Raw genomic sequence first — 20,422 nt, 5'->3', positions numbered from 1 at the left:
CTAAATTAAGGAGCCTTGCAGAAACTGGGGTCAAGTCATGCCTTAACCTTTTCTTGGATGAGCTTCTACAATTCCCTAACTGTGGGGCAGATTTCCAGACATCACATTTTTCTTTCTTTCTCTCTCTCTCTCTCTCTCTTTTTTTTTTTTTTTTTTTTTTTTTTTTTTAGTTCTTTGTTAAATCGTTTCCAATTTTTCTATGTAAAAATTATTCTTCTTTTAATTAAAATTATGACAGTATCTTCAACTACTTATCCAGTTTATCCCTGCTTTACCAAAGCTACACTGGACTGGCAGCCAGCAGGCTAAGAGTTCTCATCTTGTCTCTTTCCCTGACTGGAATTAACCTCTATACTGCAAAGATTTTGAAACTGAATAAAATTTTATACCCTCTCAATTCTCTCCATTTCTTTACAGACAACTGGCTTATTTTATCACTCGGGGTAATGAGGAGAATAAATTCCTTATATTTTAGAATCCATCTCCCTCCCTGATTTCCATCGGACTGATCTTTTATCTGAGTTTGTTTCAGGCTGATAAGTTTGCTTTGACACTGATGCCTATAGACCTAGGATCTTAAAAGTGCATTGCGTGGCACAGACATACCTAGCGCTTCAGACGCATGCTTAGCTCTGAACAGAGACAGCCCAGCTCTCTCCAGCTTTCAAAGCAAACTGTCAAACAAAGCTGAAAGACTACATAGAGATTACATTCCCATCTGTCAAAAGAAAGATGCTTGCCTTATGTTAAATGGTGTTCTCAAGAGGGAACGCTTCTTCCCCACTCCAATGATATACATTAGCTTTTTCAGAGTCTGTGCTAGGGACTTGAGTTATAAGAGCCTCTTTGCAAGTAATGCAGCCAGAAAGAACATTCAAGGAAAGGGCTCCTCTGATGAATAGATACTAATTTGTAGCAACTTACCATTCAAGTCAGCGACGTAACATTCTTAACTCAGTAGTGATTCTGACACTGCCAGGATGAGATTGTATAGGTTCAACAATACTCCATTGCAAAGCTGAAAAAATAAAAAGCCCGAGGAAAAAAAAAAAAAAAAAAAAAAAAAAAGGCCTAGTAAAGTATTGGCAGGTCATGTATTTAATGGCAACAACAACAACGAAATCAAAAGATAAACAGTATAGGCCTACTCAATGTGCTTTTAAATTCTTCAATTTTCATATCTTATGCGTTCAGTTTATTCTTTTATTTCATATGTTGGGACTCCACCACGCTGTGGAGTATTATTATATTCAATATGTGTTTTGAAAATCTCATACATACAAAGTAATGAAAAAGATAGATTGATTTATTTGTTTGTACTTTATGGAAAGAGGATAACCAGAACATGTATCTTGGGACCCAACTTTTAAAACTGTAAATTAATGTCCATTTTGAAGGTTATGTGTAAAGAGGTACTTCAGGAAATGCTTAAGCACCCACTGGGAGCAACTGAACTAAGACTTATAATTCAAGTTAAACCTAGACAGCTATCTCAAACAAAAATTCTTTCTTGAATGGCCATCTAATACTGAGATGAGTCTACTGACTTTGATAATTACTCTTGTTTTGCAGTGATATAAATGTGAGAATCAGGCCTCTAACCTGCATCACCCTGAACACTTCAAAATAGTGCAATCCTTTGCAACACCTATATTTATAGTGTGTATTATATGTAAATCTTTAGGATGACTCCTTTTAATGGCTCCTCCAAATTTACTGTACCCCAAATAAAAGGTTCATGCTTGAACTCTGAAGGTTTGCTGTGAAGGATTTACTTTTTGATTGCAAAGAAATGATTCTGGGAACTTCCAGGCTATTCACTGGGCTTGTCAAGCAATGGAAGAATAACAGATGCCCACTAGCTTCCTGGCAAAGAGAAGATGTTCTATCAGAACAGCATATTTATGTGTAATGAAGAGCCTAATTTTAAACCTCCTTTGGTGACACTCATATCTTTGGCATTTAAATTTCCAATGTTTATACCACTGTCTAAAGAACACTTGAAGAAAAACTTTATTTCCAAATAAAGTTTCATAACTTGGCAGGCTGATCTCACATTATAAGAACTTTAAATCCTTTTCCATATAAACATGTGTAATATTTCCTAGCAAAGAGTGTGACAGTCAAAAAGTTCAGTTATTCACTATCTCTAAATCAGTGCAAGACAGCTCATCCAAAATAAAGGATCAACTCAGGCATAATTAGAAATATACACATTTAGGAATTGCAAATAAATAAATACCACCTAAGTATGAAACTACTGTAACTTTCCAGAAAAAAAATAATATTGTCTATTAGAATATTATGAAGACTTATTGGAACACAGTTGCAGTGAGAAATGTCACGAGATGTTTTCCTCTTAAGTGTCCACTGTTCTCTGCCTAGTTTAAAATTAGCCTGGCTTCTGCAGCCACATTGCTTTGGAAGATCTGAGCCTTGGCTCACCGCGAGTGGCCTGGGCTGCATACCCTCACACTCCAACTCATTTGGACATGAAGAAGCTGGGAGAATGCTCACACATGGGGTGTCCTCATACTGTTTTGTTCTGGTGCATAGTATTTATTGCAAGGGGTCTCCTCACATTGCTGGGGGAGCATGTCCTCATACTGCTTCGGTCTCATGCTGGGCTTCATCTCAGCTGTACAGCTGAATGTGAACTCAAGAGCAGCCTCAGAGTTTCTTCTTTTCTTTCTCTAATGAGAATAATACAACACGGATTCCAACTGACACTAAGCATAATTTCAGACCATGTTAAATTAAATCTCACTTATGCTTCTGGTACAAAAGCTCTGGGTAGCTACAAGCGAGGCTTTGCAAGCCTGATGTCTTCTACACCTAGCTCTCAAAAAGGAATCTTCAAAGTCTGTTTTGGTATCTGGCTTTGTGTAGAAGGTGAAGTGCTAAGTATTATACTGGCCAGAAAGAAGCAGGTAAGCTTTGCCTCTCCAGAGGAAATATTTCCTGCTCTTGGGATACAGAGCTCAGATTCTGCCACTTAAATCATGAATCTGTTCAGCAGCTGGGCACTTAAAAACCCAGCAGCCTTGAGAGGAACTCTTGGTTCTGCATTTTGAACTACAATAGATGCTCCAAAAGTAACGTCTCCTTTTTGTTTGTTTGTTTGTTTGTTTGTTTATGTTGGTCCATGACATGGGGCTGGATGTTGGCAGGATGGCAGTAGTTGCTGAATCTTCCCACTAATACTCCATTACATGTTGTTGCTGTGGGACAGATGGCAGCAGAGGGGGGGCCTGACAGAACGGCTTCTGACATGGAAGTGCGTATGATACAACGGGATGCCTCTGAATTCCTTGGTGCCCACTGACATACATTGATACTTGCTGAACATTTATGAAGATCGAAAAGTGGATGTGAGCACAGTGAGGCAGCAGGTGGTGCATTTCAGCAGTGGTGGCAGTGAGAGTGGCTCACCTCCACTGGTGCAGATTGTGATGAACACAGCATGAAGGCTCTCATTCACTGCTGGCGAAAATACATAGCTAATGGCAGTACTTATGTTGAAAAATAGCGTTTTGTAACTGAGAATTTCCTCTATCGAATAGCATTCTTGGGCTCTCTGTATCTATTGTAGTTTCCATGGGGGGGGGGGAGAACAAAAGAAAGAATGACAGGAGGCATTACTTTCGGAGTACCAAAACCTAGCCCCACGTCTCAGGACCCGCCTCGCTGAAGGTGAAGCTGGGAGGCCCCCTCCTGTCGGAACGCAGCACGCGTGACTGACGGCACAGGAGAGCCGCACGTCAGCAAGGCCGTGCCCTGCAGATGAGGACACGCAGCTGCTCTGACGTCACTTGCCGCAGTGTTCCTTGTCAGCGCTGGGTGCAGGGCTGGTGGTTGAGCTGCCTTTTTTTTGCTCGGTGTTTGCTGAAGCAAACCTGAAAGCAGAAGCAGATTACTGACAAATCAGCACTAGCTCAGTCTCTCCCGCATCTTCAGGACAGCTGTTTCAGCCCTGCTCCTTTTTTTTTGCCCTCTCCCAGACACGCAGCTGGGTTGTTACACACTCTCTGATGCTACAGGTTTGCCGTCTTCTGCCGAGAGGGGAAGTGAAGCAGCGCCCCCCACTTCCTGTCTCACTCTCCTGGTCCCTGTATCAAACAAGGGCTTGTCACCCACCTGCATGTTCAAAATACTACAGGTATGTAGGGGTGGGGGGGCAGGAGGGCAAGCAGCTGATTCTATCCATGTACTCAACAAGTATTCTCATCACACATCACAGATTAGGGTCCCTTAAGACCTGTTCTGCTGAAAGTCTGCATCCCAGCAAGGTGCTGGATGGAGCTGAATGAGCCTTTTGAAACAGGGCAGGTCAGTCCAGGGCATCATAGTGCATGTCAGGCAGCAGAGAACAACTCAGATGGACTTTTGTCTCGTGATTGACATAAGGTTGCTGAACTGGCAGCCCATTCCAGCCCAGTTTTAGCCATTTAAATCTTCATAGGGTCTGATTATTTCTCTATAAGACAGTTCAAACCTTTGTTTCATCACTGCAGTGCAGCCTAGCAACAGTTCTCACCGTGGTATCGTGGTATATCCAGGCATGAACCTGTAGAATATGTCTTTGCCACAAGAAATCCATTTAAAAAATAAAACAAAACAAAACAAACAAACAAACAAAAAAAGTTGAAATTTTAGTTGAAAATTCCATTACAGATTAAACTAGCAAAAATCTAAACTAAACCACTGATGCCTGTTATCTTCTTTTCTACACTGGTTGAAATTATCCCCATTTAAATAACTAAGGCTAAAATGAGACATGACAGAAGAATCAATTCTGACTGCCCAATAAGGAGACCTTTTAAAAGCCCTCCAAACCTACAATTTGTGTATGAAATAAACTACTGAGATGCATAAAATGCAACTGAAATAACTTGTGTGAGAGTGTTTTTCAGACTGTTTCTTTCTACTGTTTCCGAGGAAGATGACCTAACATTTGAACAATGGCCTAAAACCTGAACATACAAATAGAAGAAAGAAATTCTTTACAGTAAGGGTGATGGAGCACTGGAACAGGCTGCCCAGAGAGGGTGTGGATTCTCCTTCTATGGGGACATTCAAGATCTGTCTGCATGCTGACCTGTGTGACCTAATGTGGGGTACCTGCTTTAGCAGAGGGGTTATACTCAATGATCTCTTGAGAATCCTTCCCACCCCTGCAATTCTGTGATTCTGTGAAGATAGGAAATAAATGATGATAACCTACTGCAGTGATCAGACCTCCTGAGGGATTCCACTGTGCTGCAAACCACGTTTTCTTTGATTTATTATAAAGATGACAAATAGTTGTTTCTTCTACCTGTGATAAAAACAAAGCAAAAAAACCAGATGAAATACATTACATGAAAGAAAAGACTGAACTACAATAATTTATTGCAATAAATCTGATGAGATTACACCATCACTAAGCTGAAGCTTTTGTACAAAGCTGTTGCTTATGGAAACAACTCAGGATTCAAAGAGTCATAGAATCAAAGAATCACTAAGGTTATAAATGATTACTAAGATCACCTTATCCAACCATGCCCACTAAACCATGTCCCTCAACGCTACATCTACATGGTTCTCAAATACCTGCAAGGACAGTGATTCCACCACCTCCCTGGGCAGCCTGTTCCTTTGCACTGTGATTCTTTCTGAGAAGAAACTGTTCCACCTCTATCCCCGGTAGGACTTTGAATGCAGTCTCTCCCGCCTGAACTGCACTGCAAGAATCAAATGTATAATTTTGTCTTTTACATTTAGGCAACATACCTTAAAGACACATGCAAACATAAATGCAAGGCTAGGCTTACAGAAGCTATATAGCAATGATATATTCATAATTTTCAACTGAATTGATCTATTTTCAGACTGCTAGGTGTCTGAGAAACTTTTTTTATGGCAACAGTAAAAGAGCTTTAATAGCAGTAACATATAGCTTCTTATCACTATCAGTAAGAACTTTAGCTGTGCTTTACCTCATCAGTTCAATAGATTATTATGGCCTTTAGCTACTCATTAACCAGCAGCAATAAAAATAATCACATACCATGAACCTCTTGCTGATCTAACACAGTGCCACAACAGCAGACAGACCCAAGAAGGAGACTATTTGATTTTACAGAATATTCAGACAGCTAAGCTACATATTTAGCAAATGCATTTCAGGAAATCAGATCATTTTGTGTTAGTTCCTTTACTGAGAGAAACACTTGCAGTTATCACATATGGCTGATGATATTTTAAAGAAATTCATTTGATTAAACAAACAAAACCAAATATTTTTAAAGCCGTGCAAAGCATGCTAGTACATATATTTACAACATAAAAATATATGGTCTGTGTGGTAAATGCAAATTATTCGAATTGCACAAACCCATAAAGCTGTTTGTAGATTCAAATTTCTTCTTAAAATGCATGTATTGTTTAAATTATTTCATTATTAGCTCATTCAACTCCAAATATAACATTGTATAAAGTAAACTTCTCACTCATCTCTCACTTCTCTCATATAGCTGATATAAGCAGTCCTTATCCTTGAGGAAATGTGTGCAATGAAGAAAAACCTGGCAGGAAGTTGTACTGCTTTCAGTATAAGTTCTTATTCACATGCCTTACAATACTGATAAGAATATCAAGCGGAATATGTACTAGCTTGTATGTGAAGTATATGCAAGTTCAACATGTTATTAAGATGATTGCTCTGTACTCTGCTGTCCTAGTCTACACTCCTCCTCATGCTCCACAGTAATCATGTTGTGGGAAGGCTGCAAGACATTGGAAGAACAACATGCTCACTTGCCTTTGGAAGCAAGTAAGGCCTCAGCATAGAACTTTGCATGAGCCTAAGTACTAAAGAGCTGGGATTTAATATTTTAACTAGAGGCTGGAAGTGTGACATCTCTGAATTTCCCTCAGCACCAGCATATCTTGTTTGGTAGCAAAATACCAGCAATGTCACCAAGCTGAGTAGTGCTGACAGCTGCAATTGGGGAGTCACGTTCTTGTTGTAGCCCATTTCAATTTTCAAAGCCTGCTGACGCAACACACCGCAGTTGTGCTGAGTAAACATTTTATGCTTTGTCTCATTGAGCACGTACTACGCAATCTGAAATATCAGCTGAGCAGCAGTTACCGCAAACATTACGATATCCGTGAAACAACAGAAACCACAGTTACATCTAGAACATCTATTTCCTGATTTGGGTGGAGATGAACACTGAAGAACTCAGCAACCACAGTGCTGTAATTTTTGGTGAAAGGAAGTTGGTTATTTCTAAGAGCAAGTTAATGACGGCATTACTGTTGAGTCTAAAAAATAACCTCATGTGGATTAAATTAAACATTATAAATGATTACACATTAGTCCAGATTGTGGCTAAGTGAGGTGCATAGAAAAGGTTGTAGGTACAAGAAGTTAACAGCTGTGCAGGAGGCATAATTGAAGAGTGCACAACTTGGCTCACAGCAAGCAGAAAATGGGGTCCCTGAACCATTTGGCCATGACAAATTGACACAGTGAAGCCTGTATTTGTCCTGTATTTGTTCCCAGTTTTGCAATCACTGAGAACTTTTTGAGTGCTCCCTGGGGCATATAGAATGCTTCTGCTGATGGCTGCCATGTAGGTATAGAAAGAGCTTCTCAAAACAAAGGACAGATTGAGGGCACAGTCACAACTGCTTTGCATTCTTCAGGTTTTACTAGTATGAACTTGGATTTAAAAGACTACTTTTGTCTTTATCACTGCCAAGTGTTTCTTTTTCTTAATCTAGAACTGTAAGAAATTAAAATAGATGGGATGTATGGAGGCTGTCTGGTCCAAAGCATTTTTTATTACACCAAGAATAGTAATTCCACTGCCTCTCCTGACAATGTATTCTAGCATTTATCACCCTAACAGTAAAGAATTATGTCCTTATATCAAGTGAGAATTTTCCTTACTAGTTTTGTCTGTTGCCTCTCATTCTTTCTAGAAGACCGTGGATCCATTTTCCCCACAGCTAATAACCAGGTTGTCAAAGACAGCCAAAGCAGTTCCCGTTGGCCTTCTCCAGCTCTCCCAGCTTCTTCATTTTATAGCCATTATGTTTATATTCTATACATGGCACACCACTGTATGTCCACAGGAGTGAAAGCTCAGAGACAATATATTGTCCTGATGGCAGCCAAGGCCCAAACTTATATCAAGCAGATACCTTTCCCTTGGAGAGCAGATGCAATGTTGAAGGCCACACTGGGGTAAACTTCTCTTGGGACAAATGTTTGTCTTTACTGAGTGCTATGTTTGTCTTTATTGAAACAAACTCCTTTGGCTTCTTGGAAATTTTGCTGGACTGAAGGCTAACACCTCAGGATTTGACTGTTGCACCTTATTTTCTTCCAGAAGGGGGTAATTGTACAAATAATGATGAGATTCTTGTGATTAATATCACATTTGAATCTACATAAAGAACAATGCTGCACTTCAGCAGCACTTGTGCTCTTAAGGGGTTTGGGTAAATAAAAGAGAATCTATAATGAGAGCAAGATTTTGCCCAGAGTGTATTTATATTTTTTAATACTTTCACCAATCCAGAGAACATTTCTACTTTTGCCTGCTTCTCTTGTTTGTTTTGATTTGGTTGCTGTTTTTCTGTTACTGTTGTTGCAATTTCATGTATATGTATATATTGTTTTGTTTTTGTTTTTACTATAACTATGACTTCTATTATCTTGGGATTTTTTCATGTGGGTGGATGGATGTGATGGTAAAAGGCTGAGCCAGGTCAGTGAGAACCCTGTGCACTGCCAAACTAAACCACAAATTCTGCAGAAAGCTAAGGGAGAACAGTCTTTTTTCCATTAAACTAAGGACAACCTGGCAACTGCCTAAAACTTATGCTGTTCTTATTACTTGTCACTCAGAGATATCATTCAGGTATGAATTGCTACCTCGCACTGAACCACCCGGAGGCAGCAATACTCAAATAATTCACTAGATAAGAGCTGAAATAGCCACAGTGCATTGGAGATTGCTTAAACTACAGCAGGTACATTTGCTTCAGTGCCTAAAGATACTGTGCTCAAATGAAAATGGTTACATGAAGCTCCCCAGCATTAATTCATAATAATGACCCCTATCCTTTATTTGTCTGAAGATATATAATGCTGTTATTGATAGTCAAAAGCAGAAAAGCTCTTAGCTCATCTAAGAAAATCAATGACATCAAAGGGTTCCTGAAGTAGCAAATGCTGCCCGAGAAAGATGGAGAAAGATGGAAGAGAGATTCAGCATCACATCAACAGCTAGGTCTCCACAGATCACAATGTCACTGTATCACTGAAAATATGCCCTGAAAAACATTGCCTTCAAATACCAGCAGAGCTGGAGAGGAGCACCACAGTGACCACCTCTTCCAATGTGGATTTTCTTCTTTCCACAGATAAAAGGATAGGCAAGTACTTGGGTACAGATCTTTCAGCAAGATACTTAGAGACAAGATGTTTTTGCAGTTTAGGCAATACTCAGGGCCAGCTACATCAACCATTTCCTGGCATACAACACCCTGCCTGGACAATCAAGAACCAAAGGCAAATCTAGCCAGACCCAGCTGTTAGGAAACGTCCATCTCAGACATCATAAACATCATTACAAATTAAGACAAATTATTAACTGAAATAAATTAACATAATTGCTGTCTTATCCCATTTCTTTTCCTTAATGTTTCTCTAAGTCATTTCTTTCCTATTAAATTTTGACATAGTAATCACTGACAAAACAAAGCACAGTCTACGTATTGTATTACAGATTAAATTTTTAGCCTGCTGTGCAGTTGCTATAATTCTTCTGGATGACTGAAGTCTTTGGTATCAAGGCTTTAGTGTGCCATCTGGTGGATTTTGCTCAAATTATGTTTTCAAGAACAAATGGGATAATAGAAGAACTACACTCTTTTTTTTTTTTTTTTTTTTTTTTTTCTTCTTTGTTTTATTTCTGTAGAGGTGACATTTTCTCCCAAGCTTAATTCTACTCACATTTCCAGTTGTGAGTTTTTGTACCTTCTTACACTGATAAATTTGATATGTAAAGAAATTGTGTCTCTCTCAACAAAGGAGTCCAGAGAACCAGCCTAAGACAGCTCCAAATATTGACTCCCTCAAAGCCATTTAAATGCCTAATTCTCACTGACTACACATACAATTATAGAATAGGATCATAGAATCAGAATCAATTAGGTTGTAAAAAATCTTCACAATCATGCCTGAAGATGAGAAGACTGAGAAGGAATCTAATAAATGCTTACAAATACCTGAAGGGTGGGTGTCAAGTGGTTGTGGCCAGGCTATTTTTGGTGGTGCCCAGAAACAGGACAAGAGGCAATGGGCACAAACTGGAACACAGGAGTTTCCACGTGAACGTGAGAAAAAAAAAACTTTACATTAAACGTGGCAGACCACTGGAACAAGCTGCCCAGAGAGGTTCTGGAGTCTTCTCCTCCTGAGATATTCAAAACCTGTCTGGATGCTTTCTTGTGCATCCAACTTGTAGGGAACTTGTTCTAGGAGGGAAGGGAGAATGATCGCCAGACCTCCCTTCCAACCCTTACAATTCTGTGATTCTGTCATCATCAAGTTCAGCCATCAATCTAACCTATCAAGTCCCATCACTCTACCACATCCTTCAGTGTCTGACTTGCTCTAATCAGTCTCTACGGGGGACGATGATCAAAGATTCTGAAACAAATCTGTTGCCATACAACTTCAAATAAAACTGTGAGTTTGAACACACACTCTTCAGCCCATTACATACCAAGTAACAACTCACAAAAAATAGCATGCATTTTTGTGATACCACAGGAAAAAATGCAAAACCAGCTAAAATATTTGAAAATAAATTATGAGCATGAGTTTTCTACCACATTTTTATGGCCTTATAACTGTAAATCATTTCTTCATTTCTCTTTTTTATAGAGCACAAGTTGTTTGAAGAGGAACCTGGGATGGATTTAGTTTCAGAACATAAAGGGTCCTTTGAGTGTGTGGCCTAAGAGGAAATATATGTTCTTCTCCAGCACAGTGCCACAGGTATTCTTCCATTCTGCACAAGATGCAGTATATTCAGTCACAAATGAGACTTCCAGGATTTCAGTGCTGGATGAAGGCTGTCTGCCAAATGAATGAGCTGCAGTTGCCACAAAAGAACATGAATGGGCAGTTATAAGAGCCTCCAAACCAACACATGATTTTAATCATGATGCTGGACTGAAGATAACAATACTATTTTGGAATAAAAGAAAAGGCCAGATGAGAGGTGCTAGATATGCGGTTGATAATTAATGTTCTTGCTGGAGGCTAGCCATGTTTCCATAGAAAGAAAACTAGACTAACACAGATAAAAAAGAAAGGAAAAGAACAGCAGTGATTGAAAACACAGCTTTTGGTTTGGGTCCTGATTGTTACTGGCAACCTCACTGCTAGAGAAAAACAGGTTCAGCAGAGTTTTAGCAGCCACTGTGAGACTTGGCAAATATACCAGCACTGCACTGTTTAAGACATCTATTTTTGCTGCCTTTTTGGACACAGGCTCACTGCAGCAAAAATGGTTAGCTAAGATATTCTGTTTTTAAACTGAAAGCTAACATTAAGGAGTGAAAAGAAGACAGACAACAATGGAAGAAAAAGAAGAAGGAGAAGAAAAAAGAATAAAAACGCATTATTGTCTCAGTGGTTTTCAGAACTGAACTGTGACTGGAGAAGATGGAAGTACCACTAAGATTTGGTCTTACCAAATGGTCTACCATTTGGTCAGGACATCTTTCAGAACCAAGTAATGAAAACCCAAGTCCTGTGATAACTCCGTAGTCCCTAAAGGACAGCAAAATGGCCCTGCTTTTGGTCTAGATAGGTTATGTTGCAAGAAGTGTGACTTGACTGTGGACTCGAAGAGTAAAACGGTGCTGGGAGTAGATATCTACACTACAAGAGTTTAAAGGAGGCTATTCTGAACTAGCCAACTGTAGACTTAATGACAGTTAGGATTTAATGTGTCAGATTACTTTAAAGTGAAAGGAATTCTGGAAGTTACAAAGGACTTTGCAATCTAAACCAAAGCACATTAGCAATTATAAATAGAGCTTTGATTAGAAAGTGCAGACCTGATCTGAACTAAAATACCTCTCCTTGGCCACACCACCACTGCTATGTTCATCTGCCTTGGGGAGAAGATCAAGTGACTGCACAGCTAAAAGAGAACCCTTCAAAAGCCTTGTCCGTGTTGTTTAGGCTTAGCCTATCCCTCTGTAGGCCCCACACAATATGTATAGGCCTGAAGACATTATTTTGTTGTAGGTTTTCAGTTTACAATGTATGAAATACAGCAAAATATATTTTGAGGCCTGACAGAAATGGTCTGTGCTTCATGCTTGGGGCATGGCCGGTGACAATAAGTTTTCTGAGGACAGGGACCCTGCAGCTTCCTCCAGAATGCAGAGAAGGAGGGAGCCCTCCTGGTACCCACTTGTCCAAGTGGCCTATAGGGACCATAGTTTTTATTCATGTTGTCTTCACATCTTATTCAGAGTTTTCACTTCTTGAGCCGAGCTAACTTTTTATTATCTGGGATAAAACTAAGTATAGAGCTTACAGGGTTATATTCCTCATTGCAAAGTTAATGCTCTCATAAACACGAGTTATAAAATGTATATTTCATTTAGGAATAAAAGTGTATGCCATTATCATATAAGGTCTTTTACTGAGATTGAAAACACATTGCAAGGATTAAACATGACCTGAATATAGGAAGACATAAAGATATTTCTCCAGAAAGCTGAGATCATAACTTACAATTGATTTTAATCTACATTAAATGCTCCGAAGGATTAAAGCCACAAGGGGACACAGATTATGGTAATTCAAGATATTGTCAGTCCTGCAGTTTCAGTGATCTGAAAGCCATTTTTATGTCAGTTCGTTCACACTAATCCAACTTTACTTGCAGCAAAGTAAAGTACCATATGTTTTAACTGTGAAAAATAACAGTGTCTTCATCTACAATACTGTGCAACCCCGTGCTTTTATAAAGTCTGAACAACTTTTACGGACGGAACTTGCTTTCACCAAGGAGCCACACCTCCCACTGCATGCAGCAGGAGAGCCGTCCACCTCGTGGATCGGGTGCATCACACCCGGAACTCCGTCACTTTCCGCAGCGGTGAGTGACGCGATTCTGCCGCGCCGCGGCGTGGTCCCGCAGCATGGCCGTGGCGGGGGAGCTACCGGCGGCCGCCGTTCGCCCGCTGCCCGTTGCCGAGCTGCCGTCCTTCGCCGCGGCCTGCGCGCTGGTGTGGCGGCGCTACTCGTGTCTGGTGGTGGCGCCGCACCGCAGGCACGTCGCGCTGCCGCCGCGCTTCCTGGGCCGCAAGCGGACGGGCATCCGCGCTCAGCTGGATGCTGAGCTGCTGCGCTACTCGGAGAGGTGAGGCCCTCGGGTCCGGCAGCCCTCGGTTCGTCGTGGTGGGGGTAGTCCCGCAGCTAACTGTGCTTCTCCCCAGCCTGCAGGGCGTGCCGCTGGCCTACGACAACGTCAAGGTGGTGGGAGAGCTCGGGGACATCCACGACGATCAGGGCTTCATCCACCTGGACGTGGAGGCAGACTTCGTCGTCTTCAGTCCAAAGAAAGGGAAGAAGATGGTGGTATGTAGATGCATCAGCAGTAACTTAACACAGCTTGGCTCATCGCTGTCAAAAACCTGTTGGGGCTTGAGTGGAATCGTATTCTAGTTTATATGAGTAATTCTTCACAGCATTTATATTATTTTTCTACATTTTCATGCATCTGCCTCAAAATTTGCTAAATAGCAAAGCTTTCTAGAGAGTAAATGATTCTTAAGTGAATGTATTTGTATGCTCGTGTCAGGATGCACTGATGAGTTTCTTTTCATGAAGTACAAAGGCAGTGCATCAAGTTTAAACCTGTGTTTCAGTAAAAGAAAATACATGACAGAAGGAACCTTTTTGTTGGTACATGTTTGCCAACTCTCAGTTCAGTTTTCCTATGTGCATTGTTGTGCCACGCTTTTGCAGCATAGTTTGTGCCTCTCTATACATTTTAAGAAGTGAATATGTTCCCTTAGTAGAAAGGAGATAGAAGCACCTGCACTGTGTCTTTCATTCATCACCAAGAAGTGCAAAAGTGGATGAGGTGAAGTGCACGTGTGTCAGAAACCTATGGAATGGAGTGTTTGAAGCTTTTTTTGTGTGTCATCTGTCTTTAGCTGCAAAATGGTTTTGTGCCAGCATAAAAGCTTGGATAGAAAAGTGCCATAGGGCTTAATGTGGCTGTAAAACACAGTTGATGGCAGTGCTGTGAGGAAAAGTAACAATTTGATGCATTCCATGCTTTGACTTTGTCCTTTTTTGCAGATACAGCTTCGATTCTATTTGTGGTAGACCTTTATCAAAAGTATTTAGAAGTCGTTTCTATTGTAGTATGGAATAGTCTGTTTATTTGCTAGATGAACTGACTTTGTAACCTTTGCATGCAAAGTTTTGTCCAAGAGTGTCAGTATAAGAAACTAAATATACATTCTGTCCGCACTTAAAGAGTTTGTCTTTAATTGAATTCCATATGACATTCCTTCTGTTTTTTAGGGTGTAATTAACAAAGTGGCCCCCAGTCATATTGGCTGTCTGATACACGGGTGCTTCAATGCTTCTATCCCTAAACCTGAACACATGTCAGCTGCAGAGTGGCAAGAGTTGGGATTTAAAATTGGAGATGAACTGAAATTTCAAGCAGTGCACTTAGATTCTGATGCAGCAGGAGTGTTCTTCATTCGAGGACAACTGACTAAAACCAGGTACTGTGCCATAGGAGAAAATGGTTTTCTTTACATTTTAAATGGATTAGTTAGGAGGTGAATCATTTGATTGAATATCTTACTCCTTAAGCTTCCTTGTTTTCACACAAACCTTTGTATAAAAATGATTTGTGTTAGTCAAACTAACCTTTTTGGTGTTAATAGAAATAGTTAATAAAATTAATTATTAAAATAGTGAATAAAATAGTTTTCTTGGGCTTAAAAAGTTTGTGTTCTCACTCTTGAACTATTGGTTGGGCAAATAGTGCGTGTTCAAAATAACATACCAGCTATCTAGAGTGGATTTTTAGTCTGAGGAAGAGGAGGCTGAGGGGAGACCTTATTGCCGTCTTCCAGTACCTGAAAGGTTCTTACAGTGAGAGTGGGGCAGGTCTCTTCTCACTAGTGACATGTGACAGGACGAGGGGAAATGGCCTCAAGTTGCACCAGGGCAAGTTCAGGTTGGATATTAGGAAGAACTTCTTTACAGAAAGGGTGGTTAGGTACTGGAATAGGCTCCCCAAGGAGGTGGTTGAATTGCCATCCCTGGATGTATTTAATAGCCGTTTGGATGTGGTACTCAGGGATATGATTTAGTAGAGGTTTGTTGTTGCGGTGTTGTTTCGTGGTTGTTTTTTAAGAGATAGGCTACTGGTTAGGCTGCGGTTGGACGTGATGATCTTCAAGGTCTTTTCCAACCTGAGTAATTCTATGATTCTATGATTCTATGAATGTATTCAGGTTCTTCAATTAAAAACATTCCAGTTTCTGAACAGTGTTTCTGCTGGTATTTCTGCACACACCTGCACTTACCAGCAGTTACACAATCATAAATAATTAAAATGCAGATTACTTAGATGCTTGCTGAAGCATAACAATAAGCTTGAGTTCAAGATGACATGAGAAAACGCGTGGCGTTCATCCTTGTGCCTCTGTAGAGTTTCACAGCAGCATGCTAAAAGGTCTTAATGGTGATATCTTTTAAAAAGTGTGTTCAGAGGTGTTTTTTCTTAATGCTCAGCAATTTTTTTTCTACCAATGTGATTAATTACTTATTTTAAAATGCATGCTGTAGATACTGTTGATGACAGTGTTTTTGGAGGCCTGTTTAATCTGGAAGAGTATTCCAGATTGTTTTCATGCATTCAGAATTAACTGCTCTATTCTTAGTGCCATCTACTCCTCCATAATTTTAACTGCATTCTTTCAATATGAATTGTCTTAGATGTTTTCTCCACATTTGCAGTGTGGTACCTACTAGGTTTTTATCTTTAGTGAGTTTTTTCATTGGTTGACTGTGTGTGTTTTTTGTTGGACTGTTGTGAGTTTGCTTCTATTTCAGTTCCTCTGGAATCATCTTTGTTTAACTGTACAGATTTCAGTATGACAAATGGTTGGTATTATTTAACAGAACACCGCGTTTGCAAATAACTAATGAACCTAAAAAGGTCCACTGCACAGTGGGTAATTATGGATGAAGGAATGAAAGAGAAAATGCAATACCTAATGGTGTGTATGGGATTTTAGAGAAGAAATTTTGGCTAAGGTTTGAGGGAGAACATTGATTCCATGGAAGCAAGAAGCTAGTCAGGCAGTATAGATTAAGCTGGGTTTATATTTTCCTGTATCTAGAGTTTATAAAAAAATGCTTATATTTATCTTCTTGTAAATATTGTGTTTTAGCAAATTTTAACATTTCACTTTGTGTCTTTAGATGTTTCTGCTTCGACTTATCTCTTATGTTTCCTTACAGTATGAAGCGCAAGCAGTCTGAGACGGTTACTGATGCAGTGACTGATGCCACAAATGGAGAGCAAATTCAAGACTGTGATAATGAGAAAAATGGCTTAAATGACTCTGGAGGAGGTAATGTCACAGAAGATCCTCCAGGTGAGGCAGATAACATTGTGAGGGGGGAAACAGAAGAACAAAGTACTGATGCTGTGAATGAAATATGTGATGATAAAAAGAAGAAGAAGAAAAAGAAAAAACATAAGCAGGAAGAACAGGAACATGTATTGCCTGCCAGTGACTCTAGTGGTTACCAAAGTGACCTTAAAAAGTCAAAGAAAAAGAAAAGAAAGCATTGTGAAGTTGAAGAAAGTGAAGTGCCAGAGCTGTCGCAAGAACCTAAAGCAAAAAAGAAAAAGAACTGAAGTCGGATGTGCCTTTCTTAATGATGATTTCAGACTTTTTTCATAAACTTCCAATAAAACCCTATTTTCAAAATATACGTGTATATTTTTTGCTAAGCAGTGTGTACTGTTAGGTGGGATTGTGTTTGCGTGTTGTGTGCACCAATAGTTTTTAAAGCATTGCAAGAAACAGTGGTGGCTGTACATGCATTTCTTTGACCGGGAAGTGGCGCCAAGATCAGTGGCAAAGATCAGTGGAATGTAATGCCAGGATTGCTTGTATCATTTCTTTCGTTTGCTTCCCAGTTCAGTGCAGTAAGAGGCAGCCAGTTATGATCTTTGCTTTGTTTGAGAGGAATCTTACTGCCTGTGTTCTGGGAGACATTGCTGAATTCCTGGGATCTGAGCAAAGGTGTTTTATCTTTTAATCGTTGGAGGATAGGGGGGTAGTGATGGGCCATGAATACCTTTTGAATGAAAACCTGCGGCCTATCTGAAAGGTTAAAAAAACAAAACTGCCACTGTCTTGGTGCTTTCAGAACAAAGCTTTTGCAGTGCTCTGTTTTGGAAAGAAAGATACAAAAAAGACCAACAGTCAGATAACTTCAATAAGAGTGAGCAGGGAATAGAGAAAATGGTTGCAGTCTGATGTAGTGAAATAGCATGTGCCCACTGGTTAGAATCTAATACCAACATATAGGCTGATTAAAGCTGCTGCATATGTGACATGAGAAAGTTCTGAGAAAGTTCTTTATACATTAAACTTGCAACAGTTTTCATTAAAAACAAGACAGCTTTAACCTTTTGTACCTGCTGTAACTTTAAAATGCTGATCCCTATATCAGTAGGTGCATATTATCAGTATTTCCCAGACTGTTTAATAAAGCAGTGACAATTGAGAATGACAGTCAAATGCTCATTAATGTACTTCTATTAAGTACATTAGTGTAGATGCATTATAACGTTTTGAGTATTGATACTTTTCATTACGGCTCTTTTCTCCTGTGAGGAGTTTTGGAGAGAGCTACAATGTGACATTAGTTTTTTTTTAGCTGAGGTAGGAAGCGATGATTACCTTGGTGCTACTATCTGTTAGATAAGTTATATAAGTAGGTATAGAGTCTGTATCAGGGAGGAGAGGAGAGTGGCAAGTGAGGAATATTTGCTAATGCCTCTGGGAAGGAAAAGGAAAGTTGGAAGCAGTTACTACTGCAAATGCATTAAAGACAGAGACATGCAAGTTCATCTGTTAGTCCTTAATAATCCTTACAGCTCACTTTCCATTTTAGAGAAGGGAGGCATCTCCATTAGACAAGCTGTTGTTAAGTGAGGCATGAATCAAGCCAAGCCAGTTTGTAGAAGCATCTTGCAGCACCAAGAGATTGTCTTGCTTTGTTCCAGCTTGTCATCAGTGCAAACAGATGGAAGATGTTCAGGGCAGGAGCAGACATTGCAACTAATGAAACAAGTAACAGATATAATATAAATGCTTTCAGCATTTTGAATTATCCGCTACTGCTGTCTTAATATTCTCTTAGTGAAAGAAAATTGCCTACTGTTGTTTAACAAACTGTGCAAAGTGAGGTTTGTTTGGTTTTTTTTTTGAGTGTATTAAGCAGCTTTTCTGAAAGTCTAATATAATGTGTCTCAGTTTGGGGCCTTATTTAAAGCCAATCTTTTTAAAATTAATTCTTAATATTTTATTTTTTGTCACGTATGTGGGACCTGCTTTCTTTTGTATCGACTTTTTTTGTTTTTCGTTCTTGGCTTACTGTAGAAGTGGACAATGACAAATAAATTAAGTGCTGGAGTTGACAATTCATGATTGTTGAAAAAGTTGCTCTGGTATTGCACATATCCTAATGGTCACATTAATTTCTTGCTAGGTTCGTATGCAAATAATAACTGTGCAGTGGAAGAAAATTGTAGATTCTTTTTCCTGACACTTACATGAAACAATTGATCTCTTTTGTCTTTGGAAAGAAAAAGGGAAGAAAAAAAAAAAAAAAAGAACAACTTGAAAACATAACAAAAGCTTTTCCCAGTTGGAGCCAGTACTGGCAGCCTTGCAGCTGCGCTGTTGATGTTGCTGTGGACACTGTTTCAGTTTAGCTAAATATGGCAAGAAAAGGATTTTCAGAAGTGAATTGTCACTCTTTTCATGAATTAAAGGTCTTTTTATTTTATTTTATTTTATTTTTTTATTTTATTTTTTTTTTTATTCCTGTTAGAAAGGCAAGATTTTCCAATACTTGAAATTAAGAAACCAAATTTAAGACACTTTCCATTAAGGTCTGATCATGACAAATGTTCAGCTTTCTGTGTTCCCCTGGAGGGTGAGTGAAGAGTTATAATGAATTTTGAATTGAGCCAAAATTTTTTATTATAGCGAGTAAACATTTGCAAGGTTTCCAGTGCAGGCAGGTGACTTTGTGGTTGTTTGTACGGTCTTCTGTTCACTTTTTATTATTTTCCCCAGGGTGCATTCTCATATAATTCACTTCTGGCACATATCAAGGAGAAGATTAGATGGCAAAACTGTATTTTGTCCTGTAACGACACTTATTTGCAGTTACTTTTTCTCCAGATCACCTGAAATATTGGTGTATGTGTCGCCTTTTTTTTTTCTATGTTTTGTTTGTAAATTGGCATAGAAACCAATATTCACTTCTGTCTGTGGTTGATCATCTTTTGTCTGTATTATGCAAAATGCAGTTCCAACTTAACCTGCTATAACAAAGATCTCTGAAGCTGGGTATGCTTCTTCATACTATTACAAATATTTCATTCTGAAGACTTAAGATTCCTCAGTGTATTGCGTGTGTTGGACAGAAGAGGAAACACTCATAGAAGAAAGTATTTTTAGCAGTCTTTAAAATAATTGCTTTGTATTCTCTGAAGCTTTCAGTGAACTGCATTGTTAACTTTTGCTTTTCTCCTCTTCCCTCCTAGAAACAAGTTCTGTGCTTTTGGCTAGGCTAGGTTTTCTTTTTCTTAAAATATGCAGCAGAAACAGCAGAGTGGAGGAGCTCTTGTGAAAGGATTTTGAAAAGGGCCAAAGTAAGCTAGCTGCCTTTTGGAAAACATGAGCCTTGATCAAATCTGTCTCTGCATAAGCAGTTTGCCTTTGGAAGCATCCCAGCCTTTGACAGCCCTCAGACATGCAACCTTTTGCTGTAGAAACCCCCATGCTTTTTACATACCAAATTGTTGGAGTTGTATTTTTTCCATATATTGAAGGAAAGAGAGGTTGTATGATCTGTTGCTCTCAGGATGATTAGTCTTGGCTAGGAAGGGACCAGAATAATTTCATGCTTAAGCTCCTGAAGGCATATTTCTCTTTCCATAATGTTGATTCTATTCTGCTATTTAGATTACAGAAATTCTATAATTTTGATAAAGCCTGAAGGACTTCAGTATTCAGTCGACTGTTTACAAGAAGATGCTTT

The 20,422-nt window shown here is 39.3% G+C and overlaps 1 protein-coding gene across 1 annotated transcript; it reads left to right on the top strand.

Moving 5' to 3' along the window:
- The first annotated feature begins 13,189 nt into the window (after positions 1–13,189).
- POLR1F (RNA polymerase I subunit F) lies at positions 13,190–17,757 on the top strand. The gene is made up of 4 exons (XM_072329497.1): positions 13,190–13,454; positions 13,531–13,672; positions 14,630–14,838; positions 16,592–17,757. The coding sequence occupies exons 1-4, from the start codon at positions 13,234–13,236 to the stop codon at positions 16,992–16,994; spliced, it is 975 nt and encodes a 324-aa protein (XP_072185598.1). The 5' UTR covers positions 13,190–13,233; the 3' UTR covers positions 16,995–17,757.
- The last annotated feature ends 2,665 nt before the right edge of the window (positions 17,758–20,422 follow it).

Source organism: Excalfactoria chinensis, chromosome 2 (genome assembly GCF_039878825.1).
Source record: "Excalfactoria chinensis isolate bCotChi1 chromosome 2, bCotChi1.hap2, whole genome shotgun sequence".
NCBI lineage: Eukaryota > Metazoa > Chordata > Aves > Galliformes > Phasianidae > Excalfactoria > Excalfactoria chinensis.
Note: the sequence above shows the minus strand (reverse complement) of the source record. Positions and strands in the feature narration are given on the sequence as shown.

Bases quoted from the DNA above. Each gene is read 5' to 3' on its own strand.
- POLR1F (XM_072329497.1), top strand. From the start codon at position 13,234: ATGGCCGTGGCGGGGGAGCTACCGGCGGCCGCCGTTCGCCCGCTGCCC. The intron at 13,455-13,530 runs GTGAGGCCCTCG...GCTTCTCCCCAG, and splicing joins CTGCTGCGCTACTCGGAGAG to CCTGCAGGGCGTGCCGCTGG. The intron at 14,839-16,591 runs GTACTGTGCCAT...GTTTCCTTACAG, and splicing joins GGACAACTGACTAAAACCAG to TATGAAGCGCAAGCAGTCTG.